The sequence below is a fragment of the Bos indicus genome, chromosome 19, assembly GCF_029378745.1.
Source record: "Bos indicus isolate NIAB-ARS_2022 breed Sahiwal x Tharparkar chromosome 19, NIAB-ARS_B.indTharparkar_mat_pri_1.0, whole genome shotgun sequence".
Classification (NCBI taxonomy): domain Eukaryota; kingdom Metazoa; phylum Chordata; class Mammalia; order Artiodactyla; family Bovidae; genus Bos; species Bos indicus.
In genome coordinates, this window is record NC_091778.1 from 47,830,839 (window position 1) to 47,853,965 (window position 23,127).

General features: G+C 35.4%; 1 protein-coding gene across 7 annotated transcripts in view; it reads left to right on the forward strand.

Annotated features, from left to right (window-relative positions):
• Window positions 1–23,127, forward strand: part of LOC139177595 (uncharacterized) — a 199,119-nt gene that overhangs the window by 80,725 nt on the left and 95,267 nt on the right. For all 7 annotated transcript variants that reach the window (XM_070773702.1, XM_070773703.1, XM_070773705.1 and 4 more), the window contains 5 exons: window positions 5,829–5,933; window positions 12,491–12,544; window positions 13,124–13,222; window positions 15,347–15,400; window positions 16,101–16,205. In XM_070773702.1, coding sequence (XP_070629803.1) covers window positions 5,829–5,933; window positions 12,491–12,544; window positions 13,124–13,222; window positions 15,347–15,400; window positions 16,101–16,205 — 417 coding nt within the window. The remainder of the gene's footprint in view (window positions 1–5,828; window positions 5,934–12,490; window positions 12,545–13,123; window positions 13,223–15,346; window positions 15,401–16,100; window positions 16,206–23,127) is intronic.

Genomic DNA, 23,127 nt, shown 5'->3' on the forward strand with positions numbered 1-23,127 from the left:
ATCTTGAGAAAGAAGAATGGAACTGGAGGAATCAACTTACCTGACTTCAGGCTCTACTACAAAGCCACAGTTATCAAGACAGTATGGTACTGGCACAAAGACAGAAATATTGATCAATGGAATAAAATAGAAAGCCCAGAGATAAATCCACGCACATATGGACACCTTATCTTCGACAAAGGAGGCAAGAATATACAATGGATTAAAGACAATCTCTTTAACAAGTGGTGCTGGGAAATCTGGTCAACCACTTGTAAAAGAATGAAACTGGACCACTTTCTAACACCATACACAAAAATAAACTCAAAATGGATTAAAGATCTAAACGTAAGACCAGAAACTATAAAACTCCTAGAGGAGAACATAGGCAAAACACTCTCCGACATACATCACAGCAGGATCCTCTATGACCCACCTCCCAGAATATTGGAAATAAAAGCAAAAATAAACAAATGGGACCTAATTAACCTTAAAAGCTTCTGCACATCAAAGGAAACTATTAGCAAGGTGAAAAGGCAGCCTTCAGAATGGGAGAAAATAATAGCAAATGAAGCAACCGACAAACAACTAATCTCAAAAATATACAAGCAACTCCTACAGCTCAACACCAGAAAAATAAATGACCCAATCAAAAAATGGGCCAAAGAACTAAATAGACATTTCTCCAAAAAAGACATACAGATGGCTAACAAACACATGAAAAGATGCTCAACATCACTCATTATCAGAGAAATGCAAATCAAAACCACTATGAGGTACCATTTCACACCAGTCAGAATGGCTGCGATCCAAAAGTCTACAAATAATAAATGTTGGAGAGGGTGTGGAGAAAAGGGAACCCTCCTACACTGTTGGTGGGAATGCAAACTAGTACAGCCACTATGGAGAACAGTGTGGAGATTCCTTAAAAAACTGGAAATAGAACTGCCTTATGATCCAGCAACCCCACTGCTGGGCATACACACTGAGGAAACCAGAAGGGAAAGAGACACGTGTACCCCAATGTTCATCGCAGCACTGTTTATAATAGCCAAGACGTGGAAGCAACCTAGATGTCCATCAGCAGATGAATGGATAAGAAAGCTGTGGTACATATACACAATGGAGTATTACTCAGCCATTAAAAAGAATTCATTTGAATCAGTTCTAATGAGGTGGATGAAACTGGAGCCCATTATACAGAGTGAAGTAAGCCAGAAGGAAAAACATAAATACAGTATACTAACGCATGTATATGGAATTTAGAAAGATGGTAACAATAACCCGGTGTACGAGACAGCAAAAGAGACACTGATGTATAGAACAGTCTTATAGACTCTGTGGGAGAGGGAGAGGGTGGGAAGATGTGGGAGAATGGCAATGAAACATGTAAAATATCATGTAGGAAACGAGTTACCAGTCCAGGTTCGATGCATGACGCTGGATGCTTGGGGCTGGTGCACTGGGACGGCCCAGAGGGATGGTATGGGGAGGGAGGAGGGAGGAGGGTTCGGGATGGGGAACACATGTATACCTGTGGCGGATTCACTTTGATATTTGGCAAAACTAATACAATTATGTAAAGTTTAAAAATAAAATAAAATTGGAAGTGAAAAAAAATAAAAATAAAAAAAAAAAAAAGAAATCTTAATTGTATAATTTAGTTCTTCATTTGAAAATCAAGAAACTTACCATTATCATGAATAAGTGCTGAGAAATACCTGCCATTACTCTTAATTCTACTGGAATACTTAAGAGAGAAAATTGAAGAGAAAGGAAGTGTGGATGTTCAGTCATTCTGTTGTGTCCAACTCTTCATGACTGCATGAACTGTAGCCAGCCTGGCTTTCCTGTCCTTCATTATCTCCTGGAGTTTTCTCAAGCTCTTGTCCATTGAGTTGATGATGCCTTCCAACCATCTCATCCTCTGTCACATCCTTCCCCTCTTGTCCTCAATCTTTCCCAGCATCAGGATCTTTTCCAATGAGTTGGCTCTTCGCATCAGGTGGCCAAAGTATTGGAACTTCAGCATCAGCCCTTCCGATGAATAGTCAGGGTTGATTTCATTTAGGATTGACTGGTTTGATCTCATTGCTGTTCAAGGGATTCTCAAGAGTCTTCCCCTGCACCACAATTCAAAAGCATCAATTCTGCAGTGTTCAACATTGTCTGTGTCCAACTCTCACATCTGTACATGACTACTGGAAACACCAAAGATTTGACTCTTTAGACTTTTGTCAGCAAAATGATGTCTCTGCTTTTTAATATGCTATTGAGGTTTGTCATAGCTTTTCTTCCCAAGGAGCATGTGTCTTTTAATTTCATGGCTGCAGTCACTGTCCTCAGTGATTTTGGAGCCCAAGAAAATAAAATCTTCCTCTGTTTCCATTTTTTTCCCATCTATTTGCCATGAAGTGATGGGACCAGATGCCATGATCTTAGTTTTCTGAATGTTGAGCTTTAAGCCAGCTTTTTCACTTTCCTCTTTCACTTTCATCAAGAGGCTCTTTAGTTCCTCTTCACTTTCTACCCTAAGGGTGGTGTCATCTGCATATATGAGGTTATTGATATTTCTCCTTGCAATCTTGATTCTAGCTTGAGCTTCATCCAGTCCAGCATTTTGCATGATGTACTCTGCATAGAAGTTAAATAAGCAGGGTGACAATATACAGCCTTGAGGTACTCCTTTCCCAATTTGGAGCCAGTCAGTTGTTCCATGTCTGGTTATAACTGTTGCTTCTTGACCTGCATATAGGTTTCTCAGGAGGCAGATAAAGTGGTATGGTATTCCCATCTGTTTAAGAATTTCCCACAGTTCGTTGAGATCCACACAATCAAAGGCCTTAGTGTAGTCAATGAATCAGAAGTAGATGTTTTTCTGGAATTCTCTTGCTTTTTCTATGATCCAACAGATGTTGGCAATTTATCTCTGGTTCCTCTGCCTTTTCTAAATCCAGCTTGAGCATCTGGAAGTTCTTGGTTTGTGTACTAGTGAAACCTGGCATGGAGAATTTTGAGCATTACTTTGTTACATGTGAGATGAGTGCAATTGTACAACAGTTTGAACATTCTTTGGCATTACCTTTCTTTGGGACTGGAATGAAGACTGACCTTTTCCAGGTCTGTGGCCACTGCTGAGTTTTCCAAATTTGCTGGCATATTGAGAGCAGCACTTTAACAGCATCATCTTTTAGGATTTGAAATAGCTCAACTGGAATTCTGTCACCTCCACTAGCTTTGTTCATAGTGATGCTTCCTAAGGCCCACTTGACTTCACACTCCAGGATATCTGGCTTTAGTTGAATTACCACACAATCATGTTTATCTGGATTATTAAGACCTTTCTTGTATAGTTCTTTTGTGTATTCTTGCCACCTCTTCTTAATCTCTTCTGCTTTTGTTAGGTCCTTACTATTTTGTCCTTTATCATCCCCATCATTGCATGAAATGTTCTCTTGATATCTCCAGTTCTCTTGAAGAGATCTCTAGTTTTTCCCATTCTATTGTTTTCCTCTATTTCTTTGCATTAATCACTGAGGAAGGCTTTCTTATCTCTCCTTGTTATTCTTTGGAACTCTGCATTCAGATTAATATATCTTTCCCTTTCTTCTTTGCCTTTCACTTCTCTTCTTTTCTCAGCTATTTGTAAGGCCTCCTCAGACAACCATTTTGCCTTCTTTCATTTCTTTTTCTTTGGGGATAATTTTGGGCACTGTCTCCTATACATACAAACCTCTGTCCATAGTTCTTCAGGCACTCTGTCTATTAGATCAAATCCTCTGAATCTAGTTGTCACTTCCACTGTATAATCATAAGGGATTTGATTTAAGTCATACCTGAGTGGCCTAGTGGTTTTCCTTACTTTCTTCAATTTAAGTCTGTATATTGCAGTAAGGAGTTCATGATCTGAACCACAGCCAGCTCCCAGTCTTGTTTTTGCTGACTGTATAGAGCTTCTCCATCTTTGGCGACAAAAAATATAATCAATCTGATTTCAGTATCGACCATCTGGTGACATCCATGTGCAGAGTCGTCTCTTGTATTGTTGGAAGAGGGTGTTTGCTATGACCAGTGTGTTCTCTTGACAAAAATTGGTTGGCCTTTGTCCTATTTCATTTTGTACTCCAAGGCCAAACTTGCCTGTTACTCCAGGTATCTCTTGACTTCCTATTTTTTGCATTCCAGTCCCCTATGTAATGTCATCTTTTTTTGGAGTTAATTCTAGAAGGTCTTATATATCTTCATGGAACCATTGAATTTCAGCTTCTTTGGCATTAGAGGTTGGGGCATAGACTTAGATTACTGTGATGTTGAATAGTTGGCCTTGGAAACAAACCAAGATCATTTTGTTGTTTTTGAGATTGCACCCAAGTACTGCGTTTCAAACTCTTTTGTTGACTATGAAGGCTACTCCATTTCTTCTAAAGGATTCTTGCCCACAGTAGTAGATATAATGTTCATCTGAATTAAATTCGCCCATTCCGGTCCATTTTAGTTCACTGATTCCTAAAATGTCAGTGGTCACTCTTGCCATCTCTTGTTTGACCAATCCAATATACCTTGATTAAGGGACCTGACATTCCAGGTTTCTATGGAATATTGTTCTTGACAGCATCAGGCTTTACTTTCATTGGACATCGTTTCTGGGCATCATTTCTGCTTTGGCTCAGCCTCTTCATTCTTTCTGGAGCAATTTTTCTGCTCTTCCTCTGGAGCATATTGGACAACTACCAGCCTGGGGGGCTCATCTTTCAGTATCATATCTTTTGGCCTTTTCATACTGCTCATGGGTTTCTCAAGGCAAGAATGCTGAAGCAGTTTGCCATTCCCTTCTCCAGAAATCCAAATGAGAAAAGTAAAAGGAGGGATTAAAAGACTGCATGTTTTGGCATGGTAGAATAATAATAATAATACTGGCTTTACAATTCAAAGAGAATATGATCACTTTTGTTTGGGGAGGGGAGGGCTGTACCACATGGCATGTGGGACTTTGATCAGGGATTAAACCCATGTTCCCTACTTTGGAAGCATAGAATCTTAACCACTGGACCACCAGGAAAGTCCCCAAATGATCAGACTTTCAAAGGTTTTTTTTAGTTTGTAATGTTTTTATAATTTGATATATATGGAAAAATTTTAAAGCCATAATTCTAAAATGATTTTAAAACCATCTTGGTGACTGATTTCTCTTTTTCCTGAATTATGTGTTTTTTTACAGCTGATGGGAAAATCTATCAGAATAGATTACTGGAAGGTATAAAGACTCTTAGAGATAGGAGAGTCATAATGAAAAAAGCAGATGAGTGCTCTGTAATTTACCATTTTTTTGTTGTAGTATAAAACACATAAGATAAAATTTCTATTTTAGTAACATTAAGTATACAACCTTTTGTAACCGTTACCACCATCCATATCCAGAAACTTTTCATCACCCCAAACAGAAATGCTATCAAAAAGTCCATTAGGAAATAATTTCCCATTCCCCTCTCCTCCACCCTGAGTAACCACTACTCTACTTTCTATCTCTACGAATTTGCCTATTTTATGTACCTTAGGTAAGTAGATATTCATTTAATTTTGTTATTTTTTTCAAGAAAAATCCATATTTCTTTGGAATTTCCCAAACTTTGGCAGGGCTTAGAAAAATTAAAATCTGAATCTGTACCATAAAAAACAAAAGATTTCTTTTATTCATAAAATTTGATCAACAATAAAGCCAACCAGTCTGAAATTTTAATCAGCAGTAACAACCACCGCCCCTTAGTTGAACAGAAGAATTGACTAGATTGTCTAGTTTTGTCAGATTTTAAAATTACTATATTTTGCTCTCATCCCTGTCTCTTTTTAAGGAGGGAAAAATGATGTCTGTAAATTGGACACAGTTCTGGAAAACATGGGGATGAATCTCACAGAAAAGGAACTTAAAGATCTGACACAGAGCCTGCAAACTGATGGTGAGCAACAAATGGTGAACATTCAGAGTTCAAATAGCAGAGTGGTTAAAGGCACAGATGCTAGAACCAGACTGACTGGGTTTGAATTCTCACTCTTAAGGTTTAAAATTATGGCATCTTAATGTTTTTCTGTCTCAGTTTCTTCATATATGAAAGAAGTACATTAATAGCACATCCTTAATAGAATTTTGTAAGGATTAAATTAAACCAGTGCCTGGTATTATACATAATGTGTCCAATAAAGTCACTTATTACTATGATAAATATTATGGTTATCATCATTTCTATTATTATCAAGCACCTCTGAAAGCTTATGAGATTATAGACCTCTTCAAAATGCTTACTTGACATCAAGCTGCTTAGAAAAACTTTGAAAACCCAATATGGAAGTAAAAACAAACATTTTCTCTTGACTTTTACATTAATTTATGTTAATGTTTTCTTTTGCATGATGAAGTCTACACATTGCTGAGAATGTCAACAGGATTACTGAAGGACCATTAGGGAGACAGGAAAAAAGAGAAAAAGTGGGGAGAGGTTGCAGAGGGCAAGGCTTGTGACAATAGGATATAACAAAATTAAAAGAGTAAAATTGAAAAAAAAACAAGGGAGAAACAAAGAAAGCCTACTGAGCATAATGATTAAAATTTCACCCCAAATTGCATCAAATTGCAGAGATATCGTCCCCCAGCTATTTAAAATAGAAGCACAAAGACGGTGTCACTTTTTTTGTCCCCTTAGAGAGTCTCATCACAGAGCAAAGTTGTCTATAATGTGGGCCACCCAGTGAACATGCTCTTCCTCCTTTAGAAGGCTATAAAGGTTCCTATATGATGTTGCCAGACTCCATTATCCAGGAGCTGATGTTGAACTTCAGTTCCCTCTTGGAAACCTGGAAACAAGCTCTGATTTTTTAAGAAATGTTAAGTAAGGTTGAAGTGTAACTAATCACAGAGCAATTCCCTCCTAGAAGGACAAGATCTAGAATATGTGAACTTTAGAAGATTCCGGTAAGGCCAAGAAATATCTCACCACTGGACAAATCCATTTTTCCCATCTTAATCAGATGCCATTTAGTAGGAATTTTGTCATTTCTTACTTTACATTTTTCAGAGATAAGTTCTTGGTTTTTTAAATTAATTAATTAATTTATTTTAATTGGAGGCTAATTGCCTTACAGTGTTGTAGTGGTTTTTGCCATGCATTGACATGAATAAGCCATGGGTGTACATGTGTCCTCCATCCTGAACCTCCCTCCCAACTCCCTCCCCATCCCATCCCTCAGGGTTGTCCCAGTGCACCGGCTATGAAAGCCCTGTTTCATGCATCGAACTTGGACTGGTGATTTATTTCACATATGGTAATATACATGTTTCAATGCTATTCTTTCAAATCATCTCACCCTCGCCTTTTCCCACAGAGTCCAAAAGTCTGTTCTTTACATCTGTGTCTCTTTTGCTGTCTCAGATATAGGATCATCTTTACCATCTTTCTAAATTCCATATATATGTCTTAATATACTGGTTTGGTGTTTTTATTTCTGACTTACTTCACTCTGTATAATAGGCTCCAGTTTCATCCACCTCATTAGAACTGATTCAAATGCATTCTTTTTAATAGCTGAGTAATATTCCATTGTGTATATGTACAACTTTCTTATCCATTTGTCTGCTGATGGGCATCTAGGTTGCTTTCATGCCCTAGCTATTGTAAACAGTGCTGCGATGAACATTGGGGTACACGTGTCTCTTTCAATTCTGATTTCCTTGGTGTGTATGCCCAGCAGTGGGATTGCTGGGTTATATGGCAATTCTATTTGAGTTTTTTAAGGAATCTCCGCACTGTTCTCCATAGTGGCTGTACTAGTCTGCATTTCCACCAACAGTGTGAGAGGGTTCCCTTTTATCCCCACCCTCTTCAGCATTTATTGTTTGTAGACATTTTGATAGCAGCCATTCTGATTGTCATGAGATGGCACCTCATTATGGTTTTGATTTGCATTTTTCTGATAATGAGTGATGTTGAGCATCTTTTCATGTGTTTGTTAGCCATCTGTATGTCTTCTTTGGAGAAATGTTTGTTTAGTTCTTTGGCCCATTTTTTGATTGGGTCATTTATTTTTCTGGAATTGAGTTGCATGAGCTGCTTGTATATTTTTGAGATTATTTCTTTGTCAGTTGCTTCATTTGCTATTATTTTCTCCCATTCTGAAGGCTGTCTTTTCACCTTGCTTATAGTTTCCTTCGTTGTGCAAAAGTTCTTAAGTTTAATTAGGTCCCATTTGCTTATTTTTTGCTTTTATTTCCATTACTCTGGAAAGTGGGTCATAGAGAATCCTGCTGTGATTTATGCCAGAGAGTGTTTTGACTATGTTTTCCTCTAGGAGTTTTATGGTTTCTGGTCTTACATTTAGATCTTTAATCCATTTTAAGTTTATTTTTGTGTATGGAACTTATATGCAGAGTACATCATGAGAAGTGCTGGGCTGGAGGAGGCACAAGCTGGAATCAAGATTGCTGGGAGAAATATCAATAACCTCGGATATGCAGATGACAGCACCCTTATGGCAGAAAGTGAAGAAGAACTAAAGAGCCTCTTGATGAAAGTGAAAGAGGAGAGTGAAAAAGTTGGCTTAAAGCTCAACATTCAGAAAACGAAGATCATGGCATCCGGTCCCATCACTTCATGGCAAATAGATGGGAAAACAGTGGCTGACTTTATTTTTCTGGGCTCTAAAATCACTGCAGACGGTGATTGCAGCCATGAAATTGAAAGACATTTATTCCTTGGAAGGAAAGTCATGACCAACCTAGACAGCATATTAAAAAGCAGAGACATTACTTTGTCCACAAAGGTCCATCTAGTCAAGGCTATGGTTTTTCCAGTGGTCATGTATGGATGTGAGAGTTGGACTATAAAGAAAGCTGAGCACTGAAGAATTGATGCTTTTGAACTGTGGTGCTGGAGAAGACTCTTGAGAATCCCTTGGACTGCTAGGAGATCCAACCAGTCCATCCTAAAGGAGATCAGTCCTAGGTGTTCATTGGAAGGACTGATGCTGAAGCTGAAACGCCAGTACTTTGGCCACCTGATGCAAAGAGCTGACTCATTTGAAAAGACCCTGATGCTGGGAAATATTGAGGGCAGAAGGGGAAGGGGACAACAGAAGATGAGATGGTTAGATGGCATCACCGACTCAATGGACATGGGTTTGGGTAGACTCCGGGAGTTGGTGATGGACAGGGAGGCCTGGCGTGCTGCAGTTCATGGTGTTGCAGAGAGTCAGACATAACTGAGTGACTGACCTGAACTGAACTGAACTGATGGTGTTAGAAAGTGTTCTAGTTTCATTCTTTTACAAGTGGTTGACCAGTTTTCCCGGCACCACTTGTTAAAGAGATTGTCTTTTCTCCATTGTATATTCTTGCCTCCTTTGAAAAGACAAGGTGTCCATAGGTGCGTGGATTTATATCTGGGCTTTCTATTTTGTTCCATTAATCTATATTTCTGTCTTTGTGCCAGTACTGTACTGTCTTGATGACTGTAGCTTTGTAGTATAGTCTGAAGTCAGGCAGGTTGATTCCTTCAGTTCCATTTTTCTTTCTCAAGATTGCTTTGGCTATTTCAGGTTTTTTGTATTTCCATACAAATTGTGAAATTATTTGTTCTAGTTCTCTGAAAAATACCATTGGTAGCTTGATAGGAATTGCATTGAATCTATAGATTGCTTTGGGTAGTATATTCATTTTCTCTATATTGATTCTTCTGATCCATGAACATGGTATATTTCTCCATCTATTTGTGTCATCTTTGATTCCTTTCATCATTGTTTTATAGCTTTCTATATATAGGTCTCTTGCTTCTTTAGGTCGGAGAAGGCATGGCACCCCACTCCAGTACTCTTGCCTGGAAAATCCCATGGATGGAGGAGCCTGGTGGGTTGCAGTCCATGGGGTCGCTAAGAGTCAGACACGACTGAGTGACTTCACTTTGACTTTTCACTTTCATGCATTGGAGAAGGAAATGGCAACCCACTCCAGTGTTCTTGCCTAGAGAATCCTAGGGATGGGGGAGCCTGGTGGGCTGCCGTCTATGGGGTTGCACAGAGTCGGACACGACTGAGGTGACTTAGCAGCTTCTTTAGGTAGATTTATTCCTAAGCATTTTATTATTTTTGTTGCAATGGTGAATGGAATTGTTTCCTTAATTTCTCTTTCTGTTTTCTCATTGTTAGTGTATAGGAATGCAAGGGATTTCTGTGTGTTAATTTTATATCCTGCAACTTTACTATATTCATTGATTAGCTCTAGTAATTTTATGGTGCTGTCTTTAGGGTTTTCTATGTAGAGGATCATATCATCTGCAAACAGTGAGAGTTTTACTTCTTCTTTTCCAATTTGGATTCCTTTTATTTCTTTTTCTTCTCTGATTGCTGTGGCTAAAACTTCCAAAACTATGTTGAATAGTAGTGGTGAGAGTGGGCACCCTTGTCTTGTTCCTGATTTTAGGGGAAATGCTTTCAATTTTTCACCACTGAGGATAATGTTTTCTGTAGGTTTATCGTATATGGCTTTTATTATGTTGAGGTATGTTCCTTCTATGCCTGCTTTCTGGAGGTTTTTTATCATATATGGATGTAGAATTTTGTCAAAGACTTTCTCTGCATCTATTAAGATAATCATATGGTTTTTATCTTTCAATTTGTTAATATGTTGTATCACATTGCTTGATTTGTGAATACTGAAGAATCCTTGCATCCCTGGGATAAAGCCCATGATATATGATCTTTATAATATGTTGTTGGATTCTGTTTGGTAGAATTTTGTTAAGGATTTTTGCATCTATGTTCATCAGTGATATTGACCTGTAGTTTTCTTTTTTTGTGGCATCTTTGTCTGGTTTTGGTATTAGGGTGATGGTGGCCTTATAGAATGAGTTTGGAAGTTTACCTTCCTCTGCAATTTTCTGGAAGAGTTGGAGTAGGATAGGTGTTAGCTCTTCTCTAATTTTTTTGGTAGAATTCACCTGTGAAGGCATCTGGTCCTGGGCTTTTGTTTGTGGAAGATTTTTGATTACAGTTTCTATTTCCATGCTTGTGATGGGTCTATTAAGATTATCTATTTCTTCCTGGTTCAGTTTTGGAAGGTTATACTTCCAAAGAAGTATAAGAATTTATCCATTTCTTCCAAGTTGTCCATTTTATTGGTATATAGTTGCTGATAGTAGTCTCTTATGATCCTTTGTATTTCTGTGTTGTCTGTTGTGATCTCTCCATTTTCATTTCTAATTTTATTGATTTGATTCTTCTCCCTTTGTTTCTTGATGAGTCTGGCTAATCATTTGTCTATTTTATTTATCTCCTCAAAGAACCAGCTTTTAGCTTTTGTTGATTTTTGCTGTAGTCTCCTTTGTTTCTTTTTCATTTATTTCTGCCCTAATTTTTAAGATTTCTTTCCTTCTACTAACCCTGGGATTCTTCATTTCTTCTTTTTCTAGTTGCTTTAGGTGTAAAGTTAGGTAATTTATTTGATTTTTCTTTTGCTTCTTGAGGTAAGCTTGTATTCCTATGAACCTTCCCCTTAGCACTGTTTTACTGAATCCCATAGGTTTTGGGTTGTCATGTTTTCATTTTCATTCATTTCTATGCATATTTTTATTTCTTTTTTGATTTCTTCTGTGATTTGTTGGTTATTCAGAAGTGTGTTGTTTAGCGTCCATATATTTGTATGCTTTTAAGACCTTTTTCTTTAGCTCAGAATGCCCATCTGAAATTATAATGGATTTTTTATTATGTTTAATAGTTGTATTTTCTCAATAGTGTAATATATAATTCAAATTTTAATTTTTGCTGTTAGTCAACAGGTAAATATTTGGAAAATAAAAGCACAAGAATGTTTCACTGTTTTCCTCTTTCTCAATACTTAATATAATTGAGATTCTGATTTAGTGAACTTATTTTGTCTCTCTAATGTTTCTATTTGAATGTCCTTTTAAAAACTGATGAAATAGATCATTGAATATCTATTATATACAAAGGTTGTAATTAACAATTGTGTAGGTATTAAGTCAGTTATAACTTGCACATGTAATTCAAGTCAATGAATTTTTTTGGCTTAATTATAATAGTGAATAAATAATGAGTATGTGTCAACTTTATACGAGTAGAAAATTTCCAAACATAAAACAGTAAAATATGGCATACATCACCTTTTTAATTTTGACCCAGTAACCTAACTAAATAATGGAGAATTTTCCAATATATAAATGCTTAAAAGCAGCTAAAGTAAATGGGGCTTCTTTTGCATATAATTCCTTTATGCTGAAAGTTTTAATATCTTAAAAAAATGTCAGTGTCACATTGTTAATATAGTTATATATGTGAAATGTAAAACATTTTTCTTATTTTATACCAATGAAAGGGAGAAATAAAATTCTATAGCAAGTGATAAGTACTAAATTTTTTTGTTCACTTTCTCATCTTTTGTGTTATGTGTGTGTGTGTGTATATATAGATAGATAGATAGATAGATAGATGTAACATGTGTGTTTTCTTGCAGTTGATGGGAAAGTTGATATGAAAAAGGTAATGGATGAAGTGAAAGCCTTCACAGGTTAGTGGTAAATTACTAATAAACTGAACATCCTAGGGTTTGACAATTTTTATTTTTCTATCATGTTTTCCTGCTATCCTGCCACTAGATCCAATGGAAAGTTTTATCTTGTTGCATAAATTTAAGTTAGGAAAAAAGGAAGCAAAAATAAAGCAATACAAAATATACCTACAGGACTAAATCTATATAAGAAATCCTACACTGTAGAGATTTCCTTCCTAATAAAACATTTAGGAATGAAATTCTAGGCAGGCACAATAAATGGCACTGTGAATTCTTGAATAATTGTAAATGAGTCAACAATTGCTTTATTAACAAAGTCATGTAATACTTTCTTATAAGATTATTTTTAATCTTACCTAATAAGCTATCTAGGTGGATTAACTCAACAGTAATAGAAATACATTTATTTTTTCTCATAATTTAAAAAGAACCTTTGTCTGTTAGTATTGAAGAAACAATTAAGAGTTCTGATTTCCCGCAAGACTATATAGATGGGGACTTCATTGTGCTTTTTGCTATTCAACCTCAAATTTGGAATCATCATTAATAAGTATAATTATTTCTAACTTTTTAAAGGTGAAAATATGAATAACATGGAAAATGTGCTGAGTGATACGGGAATTGAACTTCCAGAAACAGAATATGCAAAGCTGATGAAAGCACTGCCAGTTAGTGGTAAGCCTAAAAACTGCTGCTGAAACCTTCCTTTGAACAACTAGACCTTGTAAGCCTGGGAGGGAAGTTATAAAGCTTTATAATTTAATGCCTAAGGATTTAAAATTTAAACTCCAGGTTATTTCTAAAAGTCCACCACCCAGATTGAGGGCTATTGTACAAAATAAATGGCTTGTCCACATCAAAAATGTGAAAATCATGATGGAAAAAGAATGAGGAATTGTCCCCGATTAAGGAATAAAGAAACATGAGAAATTGATTCTTAGTTGCTATATATTGACATTAATGGAACAACTAGTAAAATTTGAGTAAACTCTGTAGATTAGTTAGGTGTGCTGTATCAATCTTAATCTTCTAATGTGCTGTCACTACGTAAGAGAATTATATACATGTATATGTGTATATATATATATATACATATTTTTTTTTTTTTTAAAGATAATGCACACTAAAGTACTTAGTGGTTAAGGGCATTGTACCTGCAAATTCACTTGCAAACATTCAGAAAAAAATAATATGCACCTACAGAAAGGATGATAAAGTAAATATAGTTAAATGTTAACATTTGAAAAATCTGGGTAAAGACTATATTTTTGTTACTTTCTGACTCTGACAGTGTCATGTAGATTTTGGTTTAAGAATCACTGAAATTTCCTGTGAAAATTGCCATGATAAGATAAGCAATGATTTTATTCATTCACTTGTCTTATTTTTTAGATTCCACAATAAGTAAAAATATACAGTATTTATCATTCTGTGTGACTTACTTCATGAAGTGTAATACTCTCCAGCTTCAAAACAAAGAGCATGGCAAAATGTCCTCATAAAACTTTTTAAAATTTCCCCTGTATTGATAATTATTTCCCTAGTCTCATTCAGTATCAATCTTAATCTTCTAATTAATGCACACTGTGTTTAGTGTGCATTATCTTAAATATATATATATATATATGTATACACATATATATACATATACATGCATATAATTCTCTTACATAGTCACAGCACAATTAGAAGATTAAGTTTGATACTGGTCAGTCTCAGTCTGATTTGCTGTATTTATGCTTTATCTTTTTCTCAGTTATACTTCCTAGCAATTAATCTGTGTTATTGTTTCCTACCCCACAAACAACCCAATTCTTAGACTTATTTGTTGTTTACTATTTGTTTAATGTATTAATTTCTGCTATAATTTTTGTCAGTTCCTTTTTCTGTCTTTGGAACATTTTCATTCTCTATTATTCTTGAAGTTGAATGGTTGACTGTTTTTATTTTTGTTGCTTTAGCCTTATTTCATGGGATCAGATATATAGTTCCTGTTATCATCATTGTTAATTAGCTTACAGTTTCATTTTTCCTCTTGACCCAGATGTTGCTGCCAAAATAATTTTAATATTTTTAGATGGTTGGATTTTTTGACTTCTAGTATTTTAACTTTATTTAAACATAATATTAAAACTTTAGAAAAGTTTTAAGAAGAGTACAAAAAACTCCCTCCTACCCTTTACCCAGGTTCACAATTCGTTTACAATTTGCCCATTAGCTTTATCATTTATTCATACTTTCTCTCTCTACCCATACCCCTCTCTCTCCAATAAATACACACACGTACATACATTCTTTTTTCCTGAATCAACTGCAGAAATATTAACACTCAACATCCAGAAATAATAAACTGACAAGATTTAATACTTCTGCATGAGATAAAAAGCAAATACCAACCTTGGAAATTATTTGCAACAAGTATAACAAAGAGATAATTAAGAACTTTTTAAAGATCTTTTTTTAAATAAAAAGACCACCTAATATGAAAATGGACTTTTGACAATGGACATCAACATGCATGTATAAATTGGCATGAAACACTTTTTTAAAGAACTTGATCATGTATATTCAGCATGGTAGAATTCTACAAAAAAAATGGCTTTGTGGGACAAAGTGTGAATAGTTTTGTATTTTTAAAGATTTTAGTATTTCTTAATGTTATTACTACTTCAAGGTAAAACAGATAAAAGTATTCTAGGACAAATTATTATTATTCTTAAATATAAGAAATAAATTCTATTTTTGTGAATTCCATTATCAGTTTCCCTGTATCATAATCCAAACCCCCTTTTTTAACAGGTGATGGAAAGGTGCATAAAAATAGAACACTAAAGGGTGTGACATCTTTCAGAAGTAAGAATTGTAATGTATTGATTCTCTTGTCTGATATCTTCTTTCTTTTCATAAGATTTTGAATCCTTTATCCTTTTTATATTTTTATTCATTATTTTTGCTTCTTTCAGTGTATTTTCATTTTACACAGAAATGATGTGTATACTATTATCTTCATAGGAAATACCATACATGGAATTTTTCTAGTATTGCTCCCAGGTAAATAATTGGTATGTAATTTTGCAAAGAAAAATTGAAGTGGAGGATTAACATCACCACTGAATTTAGAAAAGTTGTTCAGCAACAATGACAGCCAATTTTGGAGTCTGATCCAAAAAAATAAATAAAACTACTTTGTATAGTAAATCAGGACTACTGGGAGTAATGGATGAGGATTCTCCAGGTCCAGTTACCATTCGGCCCAATAACCTTCTCGAGAACGTCTTCTCTATGTAGACTTGTCACCAGTATAGGTTTTAAGGAAATGTGTTCCATGTTCTTGTACCTATTGACTTTCTCTGTACTCTTGGAAAAGTCAAATGGAAGCTATAGTCTTCTTATCAGAAATGGCAATAACAATACAAATATGCAAATTTTATTTTTTGTTGTCTCTTTTATTATAATACTTATACATACTCATGAAAGACATTTAAAGACAAATGTGTTTTTCATGTTTTAGATCATTCAGTGGCTTTCATGCTACTTTTCTGTCTTTCTTAAGGGGGAAAAGTTGACATCAGCAACTTGAGACCACTTCTGGAAAAAATGAATATCAAACTCACTGAAAAAGAATTTGAACAGCTAAATGAAAATCTACCTGTTGATGGTATGAATAGTAAATAGCACTGTCAGTCTCCAAAGGGAGTTTTCTCTATGTCTTACAGCTGAGAATTTCTAAAACTTGATTTAGTTGGTAATAACATAAAAGTTTAAAATCTTAAGGTACCCTAAACTTAGAAGAAAAAAAAAAAAAAGCTACAAATGCCAACTATTGTTACTGTCATTCACCATTGTTTTAAGGATTCCAGCTACTTCAGTGAGGAAATGGGATGAAACAATACTGAGAAAGAGACAATATTACCTTTAGTTTCAGATGATATGATTGTGTCTCTAAGAAACACAGAACACAAACTAAAAGAAATCTATTATAATTACTGAGTCTTATACATGCGAAGTCGCTTCAGGCGTGTCCAACTCTTTGCAACTCCATGGACTGTGGCCTGCTGGGCTCCTCTGTCCTTGGGATTCTCCAGACAAAGATACTGAAGTGGATTGCCATTTCCTCATCCAGGGGATCTTCCCGACCCAGGGATCGAACCCATGTCTCTTATGTCTCCTGCTTTGGCAGGCGGCTTCTTTACCACTAGCACCATCTGGGAAGCCCTATTTGCGTCTTAGATAAGCCATTTTGGTTCAGGTAACTAAATACAAGATAAATATGCAAACCTCAGTGGCTTTCCCAAAGCTTACAATGACCAAATAGGAAAAGTACTTGATTTATAACTTCAACAAAACCCATGAACTATCTAAGAATGCATTTTACAAGAAATAGGATCTGTATAGAGTAAAATCTTATTAAGGAACATAAAAAGTTAATTTGTGTTCTTGAATGGTAAACTAACACTCAGGTTCAGATTGTTAAATCAGACTGACATAAATCAGAGATCTTACCTAGTGTCAAGCTTCACTACATGATGTCTAGGATAAAAGCATTATTAAAAAAAAAAATAGAGGTCTGAAGTGTCAAGGGCAACTCCATAGTTTCTTTCTTCCCATGTTGGACATGCTATTCTGGTTGAGAATAAATGAAGTCTCTATAAATCACCTCACACATTAGGGGCATTTAAATTATGAAGCATCTCCAGAAAGTTGTATAGTGTTTGTGACATTATTCAGGGAACCATGCCTTACAGCTCATGGGTGCTATTTGCTACAGATTAATTCTTAGCCAGAGATATACTGCTAAGGGCATTTCAAGCATAAAGACTCTTCCTTATCATTAGCCAGAGAACCAACTGACAAAGATATTAAACTGGATCACCTTCCTTCTTTTCTTTTCACTGAGGATATACCCTCAATGATAGAAGATAATGGATTATAAACCACTGCTCTGAGATGGAAAAATGTCTCAAGATTTACTGAAATAAAGATGTCAATTATTCTAAAATTATATATACACATTTATATTTTTTGTGTGTATATATTTCTATATTATATACCTATAGTTTTATATAAAATCCCAATGGGGTTTTTTATCAAAGTATAGTTGATTCACAATATTATGTTAGTTTAAGATATACATCATAGTGATTCAACATTTTGATAGATTATACTCCATTTAAATTTATCATAAAATATTGGCTATAATCCCTGTGATGTACATTATATCTTTATAGCTTTGTTATTTTACACCTAATAGTTTGTGTCTCTTAATCCCCTTCCTCTCTCTTGTCCTGCCCTCCCACCCCTTCCCACTGGTAACAGTTTGTTCTCTGTATCTGTGAATCTGTTTCTGTTTTGTCGTATTAACGTGTTTGTTATATTTTTAGATACTGCATTTAAGTAAAAACATACAGTATTTGTCTGTCTCACTCTGACTTCACTAAGCATAATACCATCCCATCCATCCATATTATTGCAAATGGCAGAACTTCATTCTTTTTTATGGTTGATCAATATTCCATTGTGTGTGTTCTGTATGTATATATATGTGTGTATATACATACACATACACAACGTATCTTCTTTTTTTTAAATTAGGCTACTGATTTTATTCAGGGATCCCTAGTTTTTCCATTAATGTCTTTTATCTGTTAAAGTCCTATGTTGGCATTTAGTCATCATGTCTTCTTCATCCTCTTCAATCTGACAAATTTTTAATCTTTATTTTTCATAACTTTGACAGTTTTGAAAAGTACTGGTCATATATCTTGTAGAAAATCCCTCAGTTTGAAGTTGATGTTTTTTCAAAATTATACCAGGGAATAAAAATTTTCAAAAATAATACCACAAAGATGGAGTGTTATTCTTGTAGCATCATATTAAGGTGCATGATATCAAAATGACTTATCACTGCACACTACATCTTCTTTGTCCATTCATCTGTTGATGGAAATGTAGATTGCTTTCATATCTTGGCTATTGTAAATAATGCTGCTATGAACATCGGGGTGCATACAGTTTTTCTAATTAGTGTCTTCTGCAGGTATATACTTAGAAGTGGAATTGCTGAATCATGTTATAGTTAATATTGTTAAGAATATCCATACTACTCAAAGCAATCTACAAATTTAATGTCATCCCTATCAAAGTACCCATGACAATTTTTACAGAACTAGAGCAAAAATTTCTAAAATTCATGTGGAACCACAAAAGACCTCAAATACCAAAAGCAATTTTGAGGGAAAAGAACAAAGCTGAAGCTATCACACTTCCTGACTTCACACTATACCATAAAGCTAGAGTGATCAAAACAGTATGGTGTTTTGGCATGAAAACAGACACATAGATCTATGGAACAAAATAGAGAGCCAGAAATAAATCCATACACATATAATTAATTAATCTACCACAAAGGAGATAAAGATATACAATGGGGGAAAGATAGTCTCTTCAATAAGTGGTGTTAGGAAAACTGGACAGATACATGTAAAAGAATTAAGTTAGGACATTTTCTCACACCATGTATCAAAATAAACTCAAAATAAATTATGACCTACAAGTAAGACTGAAAACCATAAAACTCCTGAAAGAAAACATCTTAAGTAGTGCATTCTTTGATATGTCTTAATAATATTTTTTTGAATCAGTCTCTTCAGGCAAGGAAAACAAAAGCAAAAATAAACAAATGGAACCTAATCAAAGTTGGGCACTTTTACACAGCAAAAGGAAAACATCAACAAAACAAAAGGGCATTCTACTGAATGGGAGAAGACATCTGCAAATAATATATCTGATAAGAGGTTAATATCCACATTTGTATAAACAACTCATACAACTCAATAAAAAAAAAAAAACTCGATTAAAAACAAACAGAAGACCTGAATAGACATTTTTCCAAAGAAGACATGCAGATGGCCAAAAACACACGTAAAGTTGCTCAACATTGCTGGGCATCAGGGAAGTGCAAATCAAAACCACAAAGAGCTATCGCTTCACACCTATCAGAATGGCTATCATCAAAAACACAGCAAACAATAAATAGAACTTCCCTGGCAATCAGTGGGTAAAACCCCGTGCTTCCACTACAAGGGTCATGAGTTTGATTCCTGATCAGGGAACTAAGATCTGCATGCCGCATGGCATGACCGGAAAAAAAAAAAAAAAATTAAGTTAAAATAAGTACTGATGAGAATGTGGAGAAAAGGAAGACCTAGAACACTGTTGTTGAGAACGTAAATTGGTGCAGCCACTTTGGAAAATAATATGAAAGCAGAAGTCTTCCAGTCATATCTGACTCTTTGCTACCCCATGAAATTCTCCAGGTCAAATTACTGGAGTGGGTAGCTATTCCCTTCTTCAGGGGATCTTCCCAACCCAGGGATCAAACCCAGGTCTCTTGAATTGCAGGTGGATTCTTTACCAGCTGAGCCCACCATGAAAGCCCAAGAATACTGGAGTGGGTAGCTTATCCCTTCTCCAGGGGATCTTCCCAACCCAGGAATCGAGCCAGGGTCTTCTGCATTGCAGGTGCATTCTTTACCAGCTGAGCTACTAGGGAAAACATGGAAAATAATATGAGGATTCCTCAAAATACTAAAAATAGAACTACCATATGATCCAATAGAGTTTTATTATAAGAATTTTAAAATGATTTTCAAGAACAAATGGAAGAATAGATGCCCAACTATATCCAAGAAGTCAAGAGAAAGAAAACTAGAAAGATTTGCCTTATCAGATATTAGCAGTTACTATAAAACTACCATAACCAAAACTAAATTTCACTGGCAAGTAATAGATAAATATGTAAACTTTAAATAGACTACTAAACAGTTTTAAAATAAATCTAGTATAATGGATAACATGATGTTTATTAAAGAATGATTTTTATATAGTACTTGCCGTCTAAAAAATATAGAAGTCCCCTTATCTTACAATATAAGCAGGAAAAAAACCACTTTGTGTGATTTGACACTCTCAATGTAAAATATGATATTAGGAAAAATTAGGAGAATATTTTAAAATATTGGTTTGAGGGAGACTTTCTTAATCAAGACAGGTTACCCAGAAGCAGAAAAAGAAAAATAGGTGTATTTGGTAATGAACCAGAGAAGTAAAGGAATAAGTAAATTTTAGAGTTATTAAAAAACCTATAAATTTTTTAAATTAAAATATTCCCCCAAAATATGAAAAAGGGATTAAGGGACAAAGTAGTATTGGAAAGGAAATAAACTGTTATATTTTGTAACAACTGATAGACATTCTATAGTATTGATTATTCAAGAAATACAGGAACAATCATATCATTTAGAATTATGAAGCAAAAAACCAGAACTGAAAAAAAATAGCAAAAAGTGGTTACTGTTGAGGGGTAGAACCCAAGAGTAAGAGATTGGGTAAGGATGAAATGTAGATGTTCTGTGTATTTTGTATCTATACATTGATTTTTTATCTCTATTTCTTATTTCCAATTTTATTGAGATATAGTTGACATATAGCATCCTGCAAGTTTAAATATAATGATTTTATGTACATGTGTATTGCAAAATGATTACCACAACAAGCTTAGTTAACATATATCACCTATAACAACTCTTAAGATCTACTTAGGAACTTGTAAAGTATATAACACAGTATTGTTAACTGTAGTCATCATGCTGTACATTATATCCCCAGAAATTATTTATCTTTTAACTGAAAGTTTATACCTTTTGACCACTTTCGTCCATTTCCCCAACCCCTACTGCTGGTAACCACCAATCTGTTCTCTGTTTCTATGAACTGTTTTTTAGATTCCACATATAAGTGAGATCATAAGTGTTTACCTTTCTCTGACTGATTTCACTTAGCATAATGCTCTCAAAGTCCATCTATATTGTTGCAAATGGCAAATTTTTTCTTTTTATGGCTGAATAATAACCCATTGTGTATCTCTCTGTATGTGTATGTGTATTTTTATTACCCATTCATTTTTTGATGGATGCTTAGATTGTTTCCCATACGTTTGCTATTGTAAATTTTGCTATAGTGAACATGGGAATACAGAAGTCTCTTCAAGATAGTGATTTTTTTCATGCAAATATATATCCAAAAGTGCAATGGCTAGATAATAAATATCATAGTTTTATTTTTCATTATTTTGAGAAACATGCATATTCTTTTCTTGTAGTGGCTGCACCAATTTACACTTTCACTAACAATGTGTAAGTGTTCTTTTTTTTCACATCCTCATCAGTATTTGCTATCTCTTTTTCATGATGGCCACTCTAACAGGTGTGAAATGACATCTCATTGTGGTTTTGATATGCATTTCTCTGATGATTAGTGATCAGATCAGATAAGATCAGTTGCTCAGTCGTGTCCGACTCTTTGCGACTCCATGAATCGAGGCACGCCAGGCCTCCCTGTCCATCACCAACTCCCGGAGTTCACTCAGACTCACGTCCATCGAGTCAGTGATGCCATCCAGCCATCTCATCCTCTGTCGTCCCCTTCTCCTCTTGCCCCCAATCCCTCCCAGCATCAGAGTCTTTTCCGATGAGTCAACTCTTCGCATGAGGTGGCCAAAGTACTGGCGTTTCAGCTTTAGCATCATTCCCTCCAAAGAAATCCCAGGGCTGATCTCCTTCAGAATGGACTGGTTGGATCTCCTTACACTCCAAGAGACTCTCAAGAGTCTTCTCCAACACCACAGTTCAAAAGCATCAATTCTTTGACGCTCAGCCTTCTTCACAGTCCAACTCTCACATCCATACATGACCACAGGAAAAACCATAGCCTTGACTAGACGAACCTTTGTTGGCAAAGTAATGTCTCTGCTTTTGAATATGCTGTCTAGGTTGGTCATAACTTTCCTTCCAAGGAGTAAGTGTCTTAATTTCATGGCTGCAGTCACCATCTGCAGTGATTTTGGAGCCCAGAAAAATAAAGTCTGACACTGTTTCCACTGTTTCCCCATCTATTTCCCAAGAAGTGATGGGACTAGATGCCATGATCTTCGTTTTCTGAATGTTGAGCTTTAAGCCAACTTTTTAAATCTCCATTTTCACTTTCATCAAGAGGCTTTTTAGTTCCTCTTCACTTTCTGCCATAAGGGTGGTGTCATCTGCATATCTGAGGTTATTGGTATTTCTCCTGGCAATCTTGATTCCAGCTTGTGTTTCTTCCAGCCCAGCGTTTCTCATGATGTACTCTGCATAGAAGTTAAATAAACAGGGTGACAATATACAGCCTTGATGAACTCCTTTTCCTATTTGGAACCAGTCTGTTGTTCCATGTCCAGTTCTAACTGTTGCTTCCTGACCTGCATACAGATTTCTCAAGAGGCAGATCAGGTGGTCTGGTATTCCCATCTCTTTCAGAATTTTCCACAGTTTATTGTGATCCACACAATCAAAGGCTTTGTCATAGTCAATAAAGCAGAAATAGATGTTTTTCTGGAACTCTCTTGCCTTTTCCATGATCCAGTGGATGTTGGCAGTTTGATCTCTGGTTCCTCTGCCTTTTCTAAAACCAGCTTGAACATCAGGAAGTTCACGGTTCACAATTGCTGAAGCCTGGCTTGGAGAATTTTGAGCATTACTTTACTA